Source organism: Pollachius pollachius (assembly GCF_949987615.1).
Source record: "Pollachius pollachius genome assembly, chromosome: 10".
In the NCBI taxonomy this organism is placed as follows: Eukaryota; Metazoa; Chordata; class Actinopteri; order Gadiformes; family Gadidae; genus Pollachius; species Pollachius pollachius.
Genome location: NC_136943.1, coordinates 1,353,604 through 1,372,912, shown reverse-complemented (window position 1 = coordinate 1,372,912; position 19,309 = coordinate 1,353,604). Strand labels below are relative to the sequence as shown.

General features: G+C 49.0%; 1 protein-coding gene across 1 annotated transcript in view; it reads left to right on the top strand.

The window, feature by feature from the left end:
• Positions 1-7,393, top strand: part of diaph2 (diaphanous-related formin 2) — a gene marked incomplete at its 3' end in the record, with an annotated part of 344,437 nt that extends 337,044 nt beyond the window's left edge. The window contains exons 28-29 of the mRNA XM_079744815.1: positions 5,878-5,970; positions 7,320-7,393. Of these exons, the coding sequence (XP_079600941.1) occupies positions 5,878-5,970; positions 7,320-7,393 (167 nt within the window). The remainder of the gene's footprint in view (positions 1-5,877; positions 5,971-7,319) is intronic.
• Between the last annotated feature and the right edge of the window lie 11,916 nt (positions 7,394-19,309).

Here is a 19,309-nt window from a genome sequence, read left to right as displayed (position 1 = left end):
GGAGAGAGAGAGGGGAGAGAGGGAGAGAGAGAGAGAGAGAGAGGGAGAGAAGGAGAGAGAGAGAGAGGGAGAGAAGGAGAGAGAGGGAGAGAAGGAGAGAGAGAGAGAGAGAGAGGGAGAGAAGGAGAGAGAGGGAGAGAAGGAGAGAGAGAGAGAGAGAGAGAGATGAGATTAAAAAAGATAAGTTTATACTTGTCCACCTGGCCCTTGTGAAGCCTCCTCTTCGTAGGACCCACAATACGCTCAGGCAGCGCAAAAAACGCACACAGACACACACACACGCACACGTACACACACACTCCGCCACACATACAAGGCCCCCACCAGCCCTCCATCCCTCCCCCATTCCCCCCCGGAGCTCTTTGTTTCACGGCTAATGCACCAGGTTAATTGCACAGGTGAATTTGTGCGGGGGCAACAGATGGACACAAATGTGTTCAAAAACAACCTGTACCGCCGACCCAAAAAGAGAGCAGAAGAAGAGGAGGGAAAGAGCTTAAAGTTTTCCTGGCCCGACCTCCTGGCTCCTTTGGCTCAGCGGAGGCACCGGGGCCACTCCCTGGTAGCGGTATCAAGTATATATAGGCCCTGGAAACTCTCATTAGATTCATCACAGTGCAAATTAGCGTAAGCGATCGTTGAGGGGCAGGCAGGGCCGAGAGCCGGGAAACGATGCATAATAGACAGCGGAGAGGAGGGCTTCTTTATCAGCCCTGTGTTGAGTTAAGTGGGAGGCAAAATAGAAACCTTGATACGCCGTAATAGAACATGAATACGGGGCAGGTATTGATTAAGACTCGAACATGATACGCCGCTCTTCGCGGTTCCGTCGGGTTTTTTTCGTTGGGTTTCTTGCATTATCTCAGTGCTGCTTTGAGTGCCGCCCGTGGATACATATATCATCAGTCACATTTTCTCATTATGTCCCAGACAAACATTTATACACACGCCCACGCACACCAGACAGTTCTACAAATTTCTCTCACTCCCCCCTCCACCCCCCCCTGCACACAAGAATCACAAAGGCTGCATGAGAGCCATCAAAGATGGAGCTCTCGATCGATTCCCTGCGTTTCTCTCCCTCTCCGACAGAACATGGAGGAGATGACAGATAGCAAATTGAATTTATGAACAGGCTGTGTTGACACTGCTGCATAATTATAGGAATACCATGCCTTTGGTGTTTAAAGAAGCCGCGCAGCTTTGAATTCAGATGGATACAAGGTGCTGTAGGGTGGAGGCGGGGGAGAGGGTGTTCGTGGCTGAGGGAGCAAAATAAGCGGTGCCACCGATTCGACTTCACAGACGACTCTTTTAACTCGGCTAAATCGCGTCACGCGTGTTTTGTATCTAAAACGTAGCGGTGATGGACAGTTTTGTACGGAGGATATTTCAATCTCTCCCCCTGATCCTGCTCCTTTGTTGTCGCCCGTGAGGACAGGTGGTGGTGGGGATAGCTTTGTTTCCCAAACAGCTGACGAGACCCCCGCATCCTCTAGGTCACACTGCTGACATGAGCCGTGCGAAGTAACCGACGCACACACCTGCACAAACAAACACACTCACTCACCCACAGGCACACACACGCACACAGACACTCATACACTCACACAGACACAAACACTCACCCACACACAAACTCTCACTCACCCAATCACTCACTCACACACAGAAACACACACAGACAAACACACACACTCACTCTTACGCGCACGCACACACACACACAAACAAACACACACTTCCTTTCCCACACTCTCCCTCTCACAAACATAATATCTCTTTCTCGTTCTCAAACACAGGCCCATACAGAAGCCTGAGAGCTATAGAATGAAGCGAACGAGTCGGTTCTAAAACGCCCCAGTGCAACGAGCCAATAGGGTGAGCCGTCTCTGGGTGACACCCCCTTATCCGGGCTATGATTGACAGGCCGCTGTGTTTGAACCAGGACGTCTTAACACAACACCACATAATGTGCCCTTTATCACGACAAGAACACCAACTGACCTCTGGCAACCGGGCTGCTGGGAATATGAAATCTGCTCCGACCCAGCCCGTTCAGACTGGATCTCCCCTCCATCGCACACTTCCACTCCAGTCAGAAGTCACTCTTTAAACTCTTTGCAGACTCACAAATACCTTCTTGGTTTCTTCTCCTCTCTCTTCCCGTCCTCACCCATTACCCGCGTTCTTTTGTTAGGATTCAGCTCTCTCTCTTTTCTTTCCCACTCGACCGGTGATGTCATCCGGAGGCTTCAGATGCAGGGCCCTTGGAGCCTGCTGTGTGCAGGCGGTCGTTGCTTTAGTCTGACTTGTGTCGGTTGTGTGTCTGCGGTGTTTCAGAGAGAGTACTGCAGCGAGGACACCCCCCCCAGTCCTCACTGGTACACAGGAGCCCCCCTTAGGGTTCACACATTGCCCATGCACGCACGCACACACACAGAAACAGAAACAGACGCACACACACACACGCTCACACAGAAACAGACACACCCACACCCACCCACAAATAGACAGACACACACACACACACACACACACAAACACACACACAGAAGCACACGCACTCAAACACACACACACAAAGAAACAGAAACAGACAAACCCACACCCACCAAACAGACACACACAGAAACACACACACACACGCTCACACACACAGAGACAGACACACACACACACACAAAAACAGACACACACAAACAAACACACATACACACACACACACACATAAACAGACACACACACCAAGCCCCCCCCCCCAACACACACACACACACACATACACAGACACACACCCAGCCTCACACAGAAACTTGATGCTTGGGAAGAGGAGCAGGGGATAGTTGAGGCGGGCGAGGATCAAGTGAGAGATATGGAGCAGGATCGTCACCTCGATCTCGGAGGCGGACTCTCCCAGCTCCTTATTGCTGCTCTTAAGGGTTTTACTGTTCCAAGGCGGAACCTACTAGTGCAAAGAGAGAAATCCCGAGCTATGTCCCGCTCCTACAGCAGCTCTAACGACATCACCAGACGACCCCGAGGCCGTCGGCCGAGGTGTTTCGCCTGCCCAGGTGTTTCATCATGTGGAGGGTTTGTCAGTGCTCAGGTCTTAGCCCATCTTAACCCATTTAAAAGGCAATTTCCTGTGAGCGGAGGGACCTGGCGTCTCCAGGAACATCTCTGGGCATAAAGGTTAGCCGCTCGGTAATTCCCAGAGAGACACGCACTTGTTAATAAAAAAATCGGACACATATTGGCGCTCGGATAACGACCCTGACAATGGGACAACAGTGAAGTGCAGGATCAATCATTTTTTGGGGTTGAGTAAGCAACGTTTATTGAGATGAATGGCTTTAGTTTTCTTTCAATGTTTTAGTTTTTAAGACATGTTGAATGTGAAGTAGTGGTAAGGGACTTATGGGACGATGCTTAATTTAAGGCTGGCTTTTAAGGCTCCATATGCGTAATAAAGTCAATTAAAGTCATTCTAGCAAAAACGTGGTCATTTCTTAAGAAGTGATGGCTCACCTTTGCCTCGTACTATTCTATTCTCAAAGACAGGTATTCAACCCATTTTGAAAGGCAGTCAGCGCAGAGATGAGTAGAGGATTTTATTAACACGGGAAGACCGCTACTAAACCACAGACTTTACTCCTTTGCACACACAAACGTAGTTTTCGACAGCGGGTTCAGAGGACAATGGACTCCTCATATACCTGCTCCTTCCGAGCTCCCTGGTTTACGGGATCATCTCAAACGCTGCCTCGTTCAGGCGCGGTTGGCTGGGGTCGGCCCGCACGGCCCAATAGGACATAGTTAATGGAGAACGGGAAGGTGACTTGGGAAGACGGTTCCTATTTTAGTCATTTTACTCCTTTGTGTCTGCGATCCCTTCCCCTGAACCCCGGTCCAGGAAGGCTCCTAAGTCCTGGTCATTACACATGATGAATTGTGCTTCGGTAGCGCTAGAAGTAGGACAAATTGATCAAAGTGTCAGGTGCCCCTTGTGATGTCTAGGTCTCCAAGAGGAACACAGAAGTGAGGAAGGAGGCTGTCAGAAAGTTACCGGTGCCAAGGTGGCTGTAGATAAATGTTTACCTGCCATTTAACATTCTGCCAGTTGTAAGACTTCCTTCCAATGTGTCCTAGTTAGCCTCAGCGTGTTGGAAGAGAGGCTAATGATCTCTGGAAGTGATGCTGTAGGAGGTGCTGTACGCTCTGCCCGCCATCTTGTTTCTTCTGGACCGAGCCAAGCATCACCTGTGTTACGCTTGGCTAGTTCAACCCGATGAGCTGGATGTTCAGAAGTGTTGCACTGCAATTTGAGATAAGCACTAGTTGGTTTCGGCTCTTGTTTTGTTCCGATAAAGCTGGTCTAATTACGCTTGATTTAATCAGGATTGCTTTTAAGCACAGCACACAGCCGGAAAAGCTTCTTTGATTTCAGAGTAGCTCTTTGGAAAGACTCAGAGAAGACAGAGGAACGAATGACATGCAATTCCAGCAGCATTTTTGGTAAACAAGGGCTGAAGTTTTTATTTTTCTGTTGTTTTCTATTTTTAGTCGTTCTGACGTTTGTCACTTTGCGGAGACAGTCGTAGTTTAGGCTGGCTTTGTTGCTGGAGGAAGCTGCGAGCATCTATGGCTCTCCGCTGCAACGGCAAAAACATGTGGCATTTCCTCAGATTAATTATGTAGCAGTGCCAACGTGTTTCCGTTCATGAATTCAATTTGCTCGGCTGTCATCTCTCTCTGAGCACTTGAGAGAAACAAAAGATTGATCACCGCGCTCGCTGCGAAAGTGTTGGCGGGTGGGACACAGTCGGCGTCGCCCCTCATTCCAGAGCCTTTTCAACTTTAGCCGCGAGCCGAGTGTGGGGGAAGAACAACACGCATTGTGCCCGACTGTAAACACCGGGGCTGGAGCGAGCTCACTCACATATGCAAAAAGGATTGATGGTCAAGTCGCCCGCGCCATCATAAGTCACGCTAATGATCCCAGTTTAAAATAATGTCCTCGCCGGACAAAAATGATAAAGAGTGTGCCCCACCGGCTCATTAGCATGAAAGAGTAAAGATAGATGACCCAGATATAGGAGCTAAGCTTATTTTTGAACCCCTTTTCCATCAAGCCCCGCACTGTGTGGGCCCGGCTGGCTCTGGTCTTCGCCACCAGCACCTCTTAGCATCCTTCCCTCTCGTCTCGTGCCATTTTTAGTCCCCGGCGCAGGCTCTCTGGTTTCAAGGAGCCGTGTTCCGTCTGGAATAGTGGGGGCCGGGCGAATGCGTCTGAAGAACCCGTCTTGGTGTCATTGATGAAACAATGATAGAGCGGCGGCGTATTGAGCGGCTCCGCACTAAATCTTGGTAAAGAGCACTTAGCTCCCCCGCGTTAGCCACAGAAAGAGCATCTGTCAATGGCCGTCACTGGAAGCTCTCCTTCTCGGGCTCCGCTGTCTGCATTAGCCGCCGAGCGCCGAGCTCTCAGTGGTTCTCTCCTCCTCTGGAGCCCTTCTCAGTAGGAGGGCCGGGCCCCTGCACAATGCCCTTAATGTTGATGCACTCTCAAGTGCGCCTGTCTGTACCGGGGGCCTCCTTCTTGATCAGGGTTTGCCCGGGCGTCGGCGACAGGTGCCTCTAAAGGACTCGTCTCGCCAAGTTCAGAGGATGTTTGGAATTTGACCGTGGGGCGGCTTTCAACTTGTTTGGTGTTTGCTTCTGGGCTTTTGTTCAAATATAACACTCTCTTATATCTATGTGTGTGTATTGTATGTATGTATGTATGTATTGTGTGTGTGTGTGTGTGTGTTTGTATGTAGTGTCCCTGATTATATTGGTTGTGACCCCCCCCTCCTTGTGTGTCTTCTCTCACAGAGGGGGATGAGACAGGCGTGATGGACAGCTTGATGGAAGCGCTGCAGTCCGGCGCTGCCTTCCGGGACCGTCGAAAACGGACTCCACGCAACGGTAAGCCCCGCCCCAACCCGTCTCTCTCCGGTCCCTCTGCCCCGCCCGAACCTCCATGGGGGGGGGGGGGGGGCTGACTTTATTTCTTGGAATTCCGGCTTTAAGTTCTAAACTCTTTTTATTGTGAGCTTAAAGTCAGAACTCTTTCTGTTCTGACTTTAAAGTCAGAAGTCTAAGATTAAAGTCAGAGCTAGGAATCACATGTGGCCCTAGTCCTCTTCCGTGGAGACGCATAAGTACTGTTAGGTGAAAGAGTCCCAAAGGGTTTGGAGGCCCAGCCACTCCGTACGCAGATAGAGTCATAGGCCGAGGGGAGCACGTCCAGGGCAGTTCATTAGAGATTCATCGTCCCTTTGCCATTCATGAGGCACTGATTACAATATGGGCGTCCTGGCCGTGGCAGGGCTGAGGCAGTTTCCCAGCATCCCGATGTTAACATATTCCATTCTGCGGTGATGAATGCCTTGTGCTTAGAGAAGCACCACCTGGTAGGGTGGCCAAGGTCAATTGATATGCATGTCCGCTCCTTTTCCCTTCTTTTTTTCTTCTTCAGCAAAGCCACAGGTGTTGCTGGTTGAAAAAACCAAAAGAAAGGCACATGAAGTGCAACAGTAACGACAACCACAATAGTCATTGTGCCGTCCTAGCTCAAGATGTTTGCTCTTAGATATACACTCGCAGCTTATGCACATCACAAATGCATTTGAAGTGCATCGGCTGCTTTTAATCAGACGATGATCTGCCTTAGGCTGCTTAGCTCGTTTAAAATACCGCCTTCATGTACATTTGAAGAGCAGAACCGCACAAGCTGTGCCGTGTTGATATAATCCATGGAGATATTCACAATAGGTACAGCCCTCGGTCCGCCAGCACATATGGTGCACTTGGATGGCTCCCGACCAGATTAGCATGGGCAGTCTTCTCCCGTGGCTCCGTGAAGAGGGCTTGGCAGGGCCTGCCCGTTGGCCAGGTGGCCAGACGCGCGCAGGCCACACATGTCAAGGCCTCTTCCACCTTGCCTGGTCAGAGATCTCCCATTTCCCCTGCTAAGCCCTCCCGCCCCTTTTCTGCTGAAGTTCACCAGTCCCCATGTATAAAGTCGGTCAGGGTCAAAGGTCAGAGGTCAGAGGTCAGAGGTCAGAGGTGGATCGGTTGCCTGAAAATATCTTGAGAGACTAAAGTTTGTTTTATGCGTTTAAACTCGTACTTGGTTGAGCAGAGTTGCATGCTTGTTGGTATTCCGGACCGTGTCTCACTCTGTGGTTCTTTCTCTCTTCCCCCTTTCCTCCTCTGTCCTATGCTTTTCTGTGTTTTTATTTCATTTTGCCCCGTTCCCGATATTCCTGCAGGTGATCAAAGCCCATCCAGTCCTGCCTCTCGTTGGCCGGGGGGTAATTATGGGAGCAGAACTCTCGGTGTGTGAACTCTCCACAGCTTAAACCGAACCCAAATGTCCTTGTCTCTTCACTGCACCTCACCCTGGCTGCGTAACCTGCACGTCCTCACATCGCGTGCTGTAGTCCACCGTGGAGCCCGGTCCACGACCCAGGACCGCATGCCGTCCGACTGTGTTCCTCTTTAGCATGGGTTCTGTGTGCTCACGCTTCAGAAACGGCGGCAGTAAACCACTCTCCAAACAGGCGCCTTGTATGCTCCCCCCTTGATCTTAAATGTTTAATGCGATAATACACACTGCACTCTAGTGGCGTTGGTGCCTCTGTGGCGCTGTTGTTTTTCTCTCTGTTTGTCACTCATTCAACACTGCTGTCGCTGCAGTACGGACCAGCCCTCAACAGCCAGCCCCCTAGCTGGGCCTCATGCAGCATGCCTAGACCCCCTGGTCTTATAGAGGCAGGGGGCACCAGCCCTGGTGCCCCGGTACCGTGCACACCGCTTCCGTGTGTGTGTCTGCGTGCGTTTGCGTGTGTGTCTTGCCCTTGATTTTGTTTCACTGTGCAAATGTCTCAATGTTGTGGTGCAGCGGCTTGTGTATGTAAGTTTGAATGTGTTGTTGCCTGACCGCTTCTTGAACTACGTCAGTAGGTGTAGTCCGGCCGCCTGCGATGCAACCTTGGTGAACATGTGCTCATGCATCGCCTCAAACATGTGTTTACTGCAAGCCTGTGCCTTTCAGTGTTTTTGTTGTGTTAAAACATGCACCACATATCTCTGCAACTGTATCAATGGCTCAACTGTGATTCGCCGATGAGTGTCTGAATATTCATGTGTGATGCACTATAAAGCTAAACTGGTATTAGCATTTGGTTTTGGGTAGAATCATGATTCTAGCCAACAATATAATATTAAACTGAAAAGTGTGAATCTCATGTGTATCTTACATTTTGAGAGTTAATCGGTAATGAGTTAATTTATTTGGAAATTATGAGTCACTGGAGCACGATTGTACAAAATAATTATTGTAGCAATAATTATAATAATAACATATCATTATAATATCTATGCTTTGTGTTAAAACAAATGCAATGCATTTATTTTAGACCCTCATGAGAGTTTTTGTCAAGCAGGAATATTTCCTGTATGCTGCTGACTTTCGAGTATCATTATTAGTTGTTATGCACAGAATATTCTATGTTTGTCTTGATATAGAGCTCTATACTGCAGGTTGGTCAAAGTCGACTGCGGATGTTCTCTGGGGTGAAAATCCTCTCTCCATACCTGCACCACGGTTTGTTTTAGAGGAAGTCTTGAAATGAATTGAGGGAAATGTGTCTTTCCCATGAGAAGGCTGGAACACAACTCTGCAGCCACACTTTGAGGGGGAGAATGAAGACATACCGGTCTGTGAAAAGAAACAATTAACAGCTCAGACAACCCTTGATTTGGCAGTAAAAGGCAGCTATATTTATTCCCTGAAAGCCCTTTTGTACATGGCGAGTAAAAATGATGGTATCTCTAGTTAAGAACAATTTATTTTATTTCTTTCTTCTTTCTTATTATGTCTTCCTTCTTATATTCTTTCTGAGGATTTTCCGTATCACATTCTCACGAGCCTAACACTTTATCTACTCTGCTTTCGATTTGCGGTCTCACAATTGCCGCTAGAAAAGTGTCTCAGTGCGGTGATATGGTCTAACGCGGCGTGTGTTCACTGCTGTTCCTCACGTCTGTTGAGGTATATGCGTTAAAGGTTGAATAACCTCCTGTCATCCTCAGACGAGCAGCGTGCAGCACGCACGTGTTTCTGCTCGGCTGGAAGGAGTTAATTTAAACTCAGCACATCCGTCTGGCTCACACTTTAGGTTAAACTACACTCCAGCTCCACTTCCTCAGGACTCGGCCCAGGTTCGGATTCCAGCGGCTGCCCGTCACAATTACACCTAATTCCACAAGCATTTCCTATTTCCTTGTCTCCATTTGGCACGAGATGGAAACCACACCCAGGGGGCTTCAGTCATGTGTTATGCAATTACTGTGGCCAGCCCTAATTCTAACGGAAGGAGGGGGATGGATTGATGGGAACCAACAGGTTTAGCCTTTCACTGCTTGTTCACCGAGAGAAACGCTATTTTGCACACTTGGATAAAATTGGTTTGACATTAACATAACAGGGGCCTTGTTTTCTTCCGGGCGACGCAAACGTTAAATTGGGTCTCAGCCTAAAAAGACCAAAATACAGCATGGGACGTTGCACACGCCCTTGTCCTGCCTTATTCTGTTTCTGGCGGGGTTCTGTGGTAGCCCGGTTCCTTGGCAGCAGATTGGTGGGCAGGCACCCCTCATCCATTCTGACTTATTGATTTTTGTTTGGTGATGAAAGCCACAGACTCACTAGGTCCTTCCTTCTAGGAGGCCTTCCAAAAGGACACATCAATCAGATATCAAAGGCTTCCAAGCCGATTTTATTTATTTACAGACTTTTCAAAGTCGCCAGGATCAAACTCGGGTGTCTCTCGCTCGCTGCTCGTCCAGCGCTCCGACACCCTTCGTCGCTCACCTTTACATGCTCGTCGATCCGGAGCTCCTTTGTGCCTCGTCCCGTCCCATTAAGGCACCTTTGACTGAGGAGTGATTACCTTCCTCCTTTTATCAAGCGGAGATTCAGTGATATAATGCCGGTCAGGGTCGTGGGATTCCAGCCGTAACGTCTAAGCTCCCCGGAGACCTCAGCCAGTTAATTCAGCCAGCCGGGCCACGGAGCATCCACCCTCTATGTTTAATGATATTAAATTACCCTTCTTTCCCTCGTGAAATGTTAAAGGCGGAAAGGGAAGGATTCGGAACAGAGGTAAATTAAACGAGCTGAATGTTGCAGCAAAGAATCACCCCTCCCTCTCTCGCCCTGGCTTCATAAATTATCTCTTCATACCTTGACTTATAAGCTCTGTGTTTGTTACCGAAATCCATAGCAACCCTGAAGAAGTAGACGTTTTATTGCCTAGACTGGCGTCTTTATCCCGTCTTCGATCGGGAGGGGGAAAATCGTACGTTTGTTTCTCAAAACTACATCCCAGGCCCAGATAGTGGTCTGAATTCCCTTAGCAACTAATTTGTTCACACATATGTTATACCTTGTACCGGTCACTTTAACTCCTCCACCGTTGTCTCTCCGTCTCATTAGTGTGCGTTGTGTGCTTGCGCATCAGTCCTCGCACACACACACACACACTCACACACACACACACACACACACACACACACACACACACAGACACACACAACCAGGGCCATGAGCTGGCTCCTCATTGGAGGGTTTCAGTCATTCGTACGCCGCCGCCGCAGGCTACCTCTTCAGGGCATCAATGGAAGCTGCTCATGGGGCCGGCCCAGGGGGTATCCTAGAGGTAGTAGAGCTAATACGATCTGGGCCAGGAGAGCCGCAGAGACACCCCGCTTCCAGGTATAGCACACACAGCTTATGAGATGGGGAGATACCGCTGCTGTGGATGGTTGCAGAGCCCCATAGAGGGCTGCCGTTTCAAACCGATCACCTGCTGCTCGTAGATAAGGAGGTTTATCAACGGTCAAAGGAAGGAGCCTGGAGCCAGCGGCGAAAGGGGGGGGGTCGGGCAAGGGGCCGACCTTCAAGGGCAGCGTCTCCCATTGACCCTAAGCACCTCTCCTCAGACGCAGTCCCCCTGACCCCTGCCTGGGAAAATAATCATGGACGTATAGCTCACGATTTGATATACCGTGAAGACGTGCCCGTGGCGCATAACTAATCCGTCATTTGACTTTGCCGAGGGAGGTCGCTGAACTGAGTGGAGTGTGACGAGCATCCATTTTGAAAAAGGATAAATCAGATCATAACAGAAGGCTTTCTGCGTGTGTATACCAGGCTTCCTCTTCCACTGCCGACAAGTACCCCTGGAGCTGGCGTCTGTTTAATTTGCAGGGAGGCCATCTATTGACGGTACTGGGAGTGTCAACACGGTGCTTCTGGACCTTGCCCCTATGCTTTATGTGTTCCGTTCTTGTGATGTAGAGCTAGACTGCTCCTGGTGTCATAGACCTCCTTAGAGATAGACACAACGCAGTCCCTCTTTAATGGACCTACGGCACTCAATGCCTACATTAAATATTGTCCATCTCTGCAGAGACAAGGTCTCATCGATGTGAAATGTACTTAGCCCGCCCGCCTAGTGGCCATCAACGCCCAACGGAGAGGCATAAATCTCGACCTAACTTCTCGGATAATATCCCAAAGCTTTCGCACTCGTACGATTCCATAATTTTTTTCCCTGCCCGACTCTCCGACACTATGTGCTTTCAAGTTCGAGCGTAGTTATGAAAGGTCACCCTAAGTGTAAATTGTCAATACTGGATCAATTTTGCACGGCAAATATTCTTCAGAGACCCCGGTAATGGAAGGTTTTATCTTATTTTTGCCTGGCGCCCGTTCGCACAATAGGATTGATATCATTCATTGTTTGATGAATTCCTAATAGACCTATAACTCTCGCAGCGCAAAGCCGAAGGAATGCCTTTGAAAGCGAAATATAGTGAACGCCGTTAAACAACCATCCTCCAGGCTGAGCAATGGCCCTCATAATATTCCAGTGGAATCCTAACCAGGCTATCATGCTTAGCTTTGAAGGATGGTTAACTTACGTAGGCTGAATTAAACCTTATTTATTCCTTATTAGAAATAGAGATCTGGCACACACAACGATCAGCGCTGATGCTCTGTGAAAATAAATTGTGATATTGTGTGTAGTGATAGGCAACAGACGGGAACGCACAATATTCCTCATTTCACGTTTTGTGTTGTTACCCCCTTTTTCCCCCCCCCTCTGAAAAATGAGGGCAGCTGCGATCATCGTGCCCAGGTTTCCATTTATATTTGGAAGGCTCTTACCTCTGGCCTGTTGGCTCCAGCCAGGCAAAATGAATATGCTATTAAGCTAGCAGCTGGGATGAGGGAGAGATTGGTACAAACAAATGTGTGTTCGTTTATATCTCACAATTAGAAGCGAGATCCGATGTCAGATTGAGAGTTCACAATCTGTAATCAGCATATCTGTGTCGCATTCACCGTCGTGACAAATGTAGTGGTTCAGAATTAGGGTATTGGTATTCAGTAAATGCAATAAGTTCTGTATTCTTAGTCTCTCAACTGAATTAGATGATAAAGTATTGCTCTTCATTCCCAGTTGCGTCACTTAGCAGATGTTTCATACCCTTCCAGAAGTGTTAATTTAGTAAGATCCCACATTTTGAGGTGAAACAGCAGTTTGGTAATATTCTGTGTGGAATTTGAGTCAGTTAATGTGATGATCTGTACGGGTATTGCGATTATTCGTTTTGAGAACATATTGCGTGACAACTTATTCCCTGCTGATCAATAAGGATTCTGGAGCGGTTTGGATAACAATATACTGGATTTGTTCTCCTAGAAGGTTGTCATTATGGAAACTGAGAACAGCTCAATGCACATGCTGATAGAAAATATATATTATTGGCATTTAACCGTGAAGGGCAACTTTGCCTTTCTCTGAACCAGCGAATGAGTAATGCCTCTACTCTGAGCTAGATCTGCAATTGTCCTGCCTTTAAATGTTGTTTAACAAATAACCATGGAAATATTATAAAAAAATAAATCATTTTGGCTTTAAAAGCATGTATTGCCATCTCTGACATTACGGGCATATCTGTGTAAAATTCAAAGACCAACCAAAAGGGTAAACATTTCACACCGTATAATGGATAAATTGTCAGTTTCATATTTTTATGCTGTAAAGATATCCCTGTTACGCAATTTGGCTCAGTTAGAGTAACCAAGCAAATGTACTGATGAGAAGTATGTACACAGCTGTGTAATGTTGACACGCGTGACGTGTGCAGTACATACATGTGTGCACGGGGGAACACTAAGTGCCTGCATGCGTGCGCGCGTGTCTGCGTGCCTGCCTGGCTGCGTGCGTACCTCCCTGGGATGGAAATAATATATAAAAGAAGCATTAGGGTATCCTGTCTTCCAGCCAGCCCTTGCCCACCTCCCCTTTCTCTGAGGAGGGCCGCAGGGAGGGAAGGTTCTGACTGTCTCTGTCCAGCAGAGCGTCACTGTCCTTTACACGGCTCCTTCCCTGACGCTGACCCATGCCCATTTGCTCCGCTCCTCGTAGTTATTTATTAATCTGTTTATTTGCGTGTAGTTTATTTATTGATGGGACTCAAGGATGTGATGGCAAATACCCATTAGCTCCTGGGGCCAACCCCACGGGGAGGGGGGGTTGGACAGGGGGGGGGGGGGGGGCATTCTGCAACATTTTCACATGAATGAGCAGACGGATGTCAGGTGAGGAGAGTTCACCTTTTTTATTTAGATTCCCAGTAGTAATAGCACTTCCTCTCTGGTAATTGAAAAGTGATATGGCCCATTTAGTTACTTGTACTTGCACTAATCCCAGCGGTTTAGCAGCCCGCTCTGAAATCTATTTTTTTTTCTCTCCCTTCCTATTTCCGTCTGATCCATTCCTTTCTTTTGCCTCCACTTCAGCTGGAGTCTAATGGGATAATTTCCACAGGGTCAAGTTTCTCTGTGCGGCTGTGTGAGCTTTTCAGCTGCCCACAGCTGTGTTAACAGCTCACAGTGAGAATCTCTCCAAAGTGAACCCCAAACACGAGGAATTCAAATGGAGTATTTAACACTTACTTAGCGCACATCTATTGGTTATCCCCCAACCCCCAAATGGCAGTGAACTGTTCAGATGTTATGTATATACATCGTAAACTGTGTGTCCTCTAGCCCAAACCCCCCCACCCCACCCAACATCTTTATCAATGGAACACTAAACTACTGGGACGGGGGTGGATTGTGTACATGTTGTGTATGTACAGGCGTAAACTGTCATGTCCCCTTACCTTGGATTGCTCCATAGAATGATGCAATTAGTAGGTAATGAGTGTAACTCTCATTGTTGTTTATTCTTACGGTGACATATTTGCTGTTGTAAGCTTCTAGGGGAACAGCCATGCTTAATTACCCACGAGTGTACGATTTGAGGTCATTAGCTTTCAAAACCAATACACGCGGCCGCAGTCCTGCCAAAAGCCCTTTGCTTGCGTCGCGTTGTGTAGGGAACCAGTCTGCCAGTGGAAAACGACCAAAAGGTTTGCAATATCCGATTTTATTTAATAAAATTTGGAGTTTGTTTAACCCTGGAGATCGCTATGGCCTGGGGAGTTTGAAAATACAGCATTCCATTAACAAGGCTCGCGACCACTATCCAGGGAAGAAAGTGTTCACCACTGTTTGGTGTATGAGCCAGAGTAATTCTGCAAGTGCTTTAATTGGGACGTGTTAAGAGAACAAAAATAAATGAGAGGCCTGTCTTAAGGGGAAGTTAAGCCAAAGGGAGCCATCATCATCTGTGACTCGGAGAACAGCAATTATGTCAAGCGTGGGGCCGCTTTTACTTTGAAACACTCCATGTTCTCCATGAGACCGGGGAAGGAGGCGGGGAAGGGGGAGAGGTTCGAAGGAATGTTTCCTGTGTACGCTGTGCACACACGACACTCTGTATGCTGCACCCAGCGACTGATTAGGACAGGGGAGCTGCAACACTTTTTTTTTGCCGCGACAGTGAGACGAGCGAAAGTGTGTTGCTTCCTTCCCTCTACCGCGAACTGATTGGCACGCCGTCTCTCATCCAGACAGGGATCCTCCACGGCGCTATCTAACAGTTTATTTGAATTCAAACAGTTCCACCGCCGCCCCGGAAGGGGGGAAATAAACATGAAGGGAGCGGAGTGGTTTGGTATTCATGGATTCCAGAAATTACAATGTTGCTCCCTTAAGAGATGACTAATATGTCAGGGGTAAAAATAGACAATGGTGCGCCCCGTACACAACCTCTCCCTCCACTGGAGGCCAACCCGAAGACAAATGCTAAGGGGTTGCGACACACAACGCACAAACTAGCACACGCGCGGGCGAGCAGGAAGGCGCGCGCGCTGCCTCTACCTGCGTCTGTCTTTTTGTTGTTTCCCTGGTCTGGTGTTTATCCATGCATGTCCTCCCTTTTACGGGACATTTCGTTGCATGCCTTTCTATTTCCCGTGAAGGCACATTTACTTCCCCCTCTCTTTTCCCCAAACGGAGTAAATGGCATGTCGACGGGCCGCCTATTCCACCCCTTCTCATGTAATGCGCAGAGTGCTGTTCTCCGGTGATGGCTGAGCCAGAAAGCCGTTGAAATCGTACCCTGAGTCGGGCCGGCAGAGTCTGCTGCGTAACCTTTCCCGCCCCCGGGCATGGAGAGCTAAGTAAAGGATGAGGATACACACTGCATCGCCTCGGCTATGGTTTTATGTTTTCCCCTCCCCGACCCTCTCCTTCTCCTCTCCAGGTAGGTTCCAGTGACTCAGGTCAGAGTAGCAGATGGAAGAACTGATGTTCCACCAGATTCCGTCAAGAGTGAAAGTCAAAGTGCGCGTGCGTTTGCGTGTGTGTGTGTGTGCGTGCTTTATGTTGCGTAGTGTGGTGCAGCGTATGTTAGCATGCTCGCTGGAGCTTAGCGGCTCCTGGCGTGACTCACAAAGGGGTGGAGGATGAGGTGATGCAGGGGTCATCGTGGAGGTAAAAGCCACAGAGCCGCCGTCTAACTCTTTCACTCTGGCTGCATGCTGCACCATCCGCACTCTCTCTCTCTGTCTCTGTCTCGGTCTCTGTCTCTCTCCCTCTCTTTGTCTACCCCTCGCTCTCGCTCTCGCTCTCTATGCATGTAATGCACAAGCACACACCAAAACATCTATTTATTAGACCTATTTATTATTTGTAAAAGGCACGACACGATTTTAGGTGTTTAGCAAAAACGCATTTAGATTTGCGTGAAGCGTAGTTAAAACAACAACGTAATCCATTCTCATCAAAGTCAGAGTCTTTCATCGCTCCCCATAATAGCATTAATATGTTTACAGTGGTAGTAAGCGTCTGTCAGAAGAATTGATTTTCTTTTGTCAACTGTAAAACTTTTATGGCTGTCGATGCTGCTGAAGACGCAGGCCCTTTCATCATTTACTGGACTGGCTGCCTCGCTGAATACATAGGTTCTGCTTATGAAGCCTGAATTATTAAAGAGCAGAATCAGTCAGGGAGAGCGATGGAGAGAGGCAGAGACAGAGAGGCAGAGAGAGAGGGGGGAAAAGAGGGAGGGATGGAGAGGGGGAGAGAGGGGGGCAAAGAGAGAGAGAGTGAGGGAAATAGGGGGGGAGAGAGATGGGGAGAGAGAGAGAGCGACAGAGAGAGAGCAATGGGGATAAAGAGAAAAAGAGAGAGAGCGAGAGAAATGGGGATGGGTATGGAGAGATATAAGGAAAGAGAGAGAGAGAGAGAAAGCACAAGCGAGCGAGCCCCCCACTTCTCAGGCCCCTAAGGCGAAAGAGAGAGACAGAGGGAGAGAGAGAGAGAGAGATAGAGAGAGCGAGCGAGAGAGAGAGAGAGATGGGGAGAGAGCGAAAGAAAGAGAGAGGCAAGACCTTGACTACTTGATGGCCAATATGACAAGCATCTGAGAGGAAGGAGACAGCAGACTGATGAGCTGATGTGTCACACTGTTTCTCCCCTCGCCGGGCGTCACGCCCTCCCCTCTCACTCTCTCTCTCACCTCACTCTCATCTCTCACCCCCCGTCACACAACCCCCCCCCCCCCCTGTTTCCGTCCCTCTCTCTCTTTCTCGCCCTCTCTCTCTCATTTCTCCTGCTACGTCAGGGGCCTCACCCTCGCCCTCATCTTCTCCTGCTCTCTGCTTCAACGACCCGGTGCTCCTCCCCATCTCCCTGCCTCCATGTCTCGCTCCATCTCTCTCTCTCTCTCTCTCTCTCTCTCTCTCTCTCCTTCTCTCTCGTTCTCTATCTCTCTCTCTCTCTAACTCTCTCTCCCTCTCTCTCTAACTCTCTAACTCTCTCTCTCTCTCCCTCTCGCTCTCTCTCTCCCTCTCTCTATCTCTCCCTCTCTCCCCATCTCCCTCCATCTCTCTCTCTCTCTCTCTCCCTCTCTCTCTCCCCATCTCCCTCCATCTCTCTCTCCCCCCCGTATCCCCGGTGACCCCATGTCACTCCAGGCAGGAGTTATTACTCCTGGAACGCGCCGTGCTCTCGCTGGCGCCACGAGCCGCTCTCTCCGTCCGCGTTATCTGTTTACCGAGCCCGCCTCCCCCCCCCCTCCCCTACTCTGCGGCGGGCCCGGCCTCCGCCCGACCCCTCATTAGACGGAGCCTTGGCGACCCCCTTTGCATTTGCGCTGTAATGTAAGACATTGTCATTAGGTCGAGGCGCATGCGTCTCCATCACCTCCATTACGGTAATTGCTGCGTGTCTCTGCCGGCCGCGCGCCGCTGGATCGGGTTACGACGCCGGACGTCCTGTACGGCACGAGGTCGCCCTGCAGTAACTCCGTGGACGGGAGGTGCCAAGGCGATGGCGAGATGGGGGGATTGGGAAGTGGGCGGGGGGTGGGGGATGGAATTGCCATGTATTGCGGAATGACCAAGCTGTTTTTATTTTATTATTCGCCGAAAGAATCTGACGGATCATTTTGGCCAGTTTGTTTCTGCTTTGTTGTCTGAGAAGATGCCAACGAACGGGAAAATAAATGTTTTTCGCATCAAATAAATGGAGTCTGAGTGGCCCCTTCCACCCCCCAGCACCAGCGCGCTCCTGTCAGTCATCTCCCTCTCATAATAGGGAAGCAGGCCGCTGCCATAATTGCTTTGATGGTCCAGCCTGAACAAATCACTTCTGGGCATAAAGAGAGGCCTTGGAGATGGCAGCCGCAGAGAAAAGGTGGGAATGAATTGAAGCACTTTGCGTTCCTCTGGGGCAAGTGGCCCAGATTTCTCTTCAAAGAAAAAAATATAGGCGGCGAAGAATGAGGGTGGGGTAGTGAAAGGGGAGGGGGGTTTCCCTGGCTTGCTTTAGGAATAAATGTAGCAATAAACGCAGTTATACACGTTCAGTTTCTATCATGTCAGAATGGAGAGCTCTTTCAGGGTAGAGACAATGGCGTGACATAGTTAACTGGCAGGTGGAGAAAGGAGTATTTCACTGGAAATAATCTGATTTTGAACGGGGGCCGCTATCAATGGGAGCACCTCTGGTCAGATCCTTTTGTGGGAGAACAAAAGTTGTAGCCTTTGTAGAAAGGCTTTGAATGTTTTTCGGGCGCTCCGGGTGAATGGAGCATGTGGATGTCCCAGGGACTTCGGCGACGGGCTGTCCTCTCAGGGACCCCGGCGGCTTCAAGCTTCTGCTGCAGGGCGGGCGAGGCCGGGCTGTGGTCCGCTGTGCTCTTGACCCTGAAACAATCAGCTGCAGGTCGGTCCAGAACGTGGGTGCACTGAACACCGCACTGCTCACTTGTGTTATTGAAATCATGAAGCAACAATTTCAAAACGAGGGCGGGTGATCTAGCAGCAGGCAGGAGAGCAGGACACCAGAGGGGATTAGGTGTTTCAATAAGAAACGGTCAGGATTGAACCATTATGTCCCAATGAAAAGAACCTGGATTAAAGAGATTTAGGTTGACCACATGAATATGATATATTTGCTTGTATGGGCTAGTAGAATAGAATAGCATTGTGATTTCCACTTTTCAAACTAATAATGGAGGGAAGCGGTTTCTATTATCCTCGTGTGAAGACGTCATCCTCGTGTGAGGACTGTCAGCGGGCATACTCTGGGGTGTCTGTGTGTGTTTGTATAGTGTATGTGTATGTGTGTGTGTATGTTCGTGTAGTGTGTGTAATATGTGTTTGTGTGTGTGTGTGTCTGTGTAGTGTGTGTAATGTGTGTCTGTGTGTGATGTTTGTGTAGTGTGTGTATAGTATTTGTGTGTGGTGTATAGTGTGTGTGTGCGTGCGTCTGTGTGTGTGTGTGATA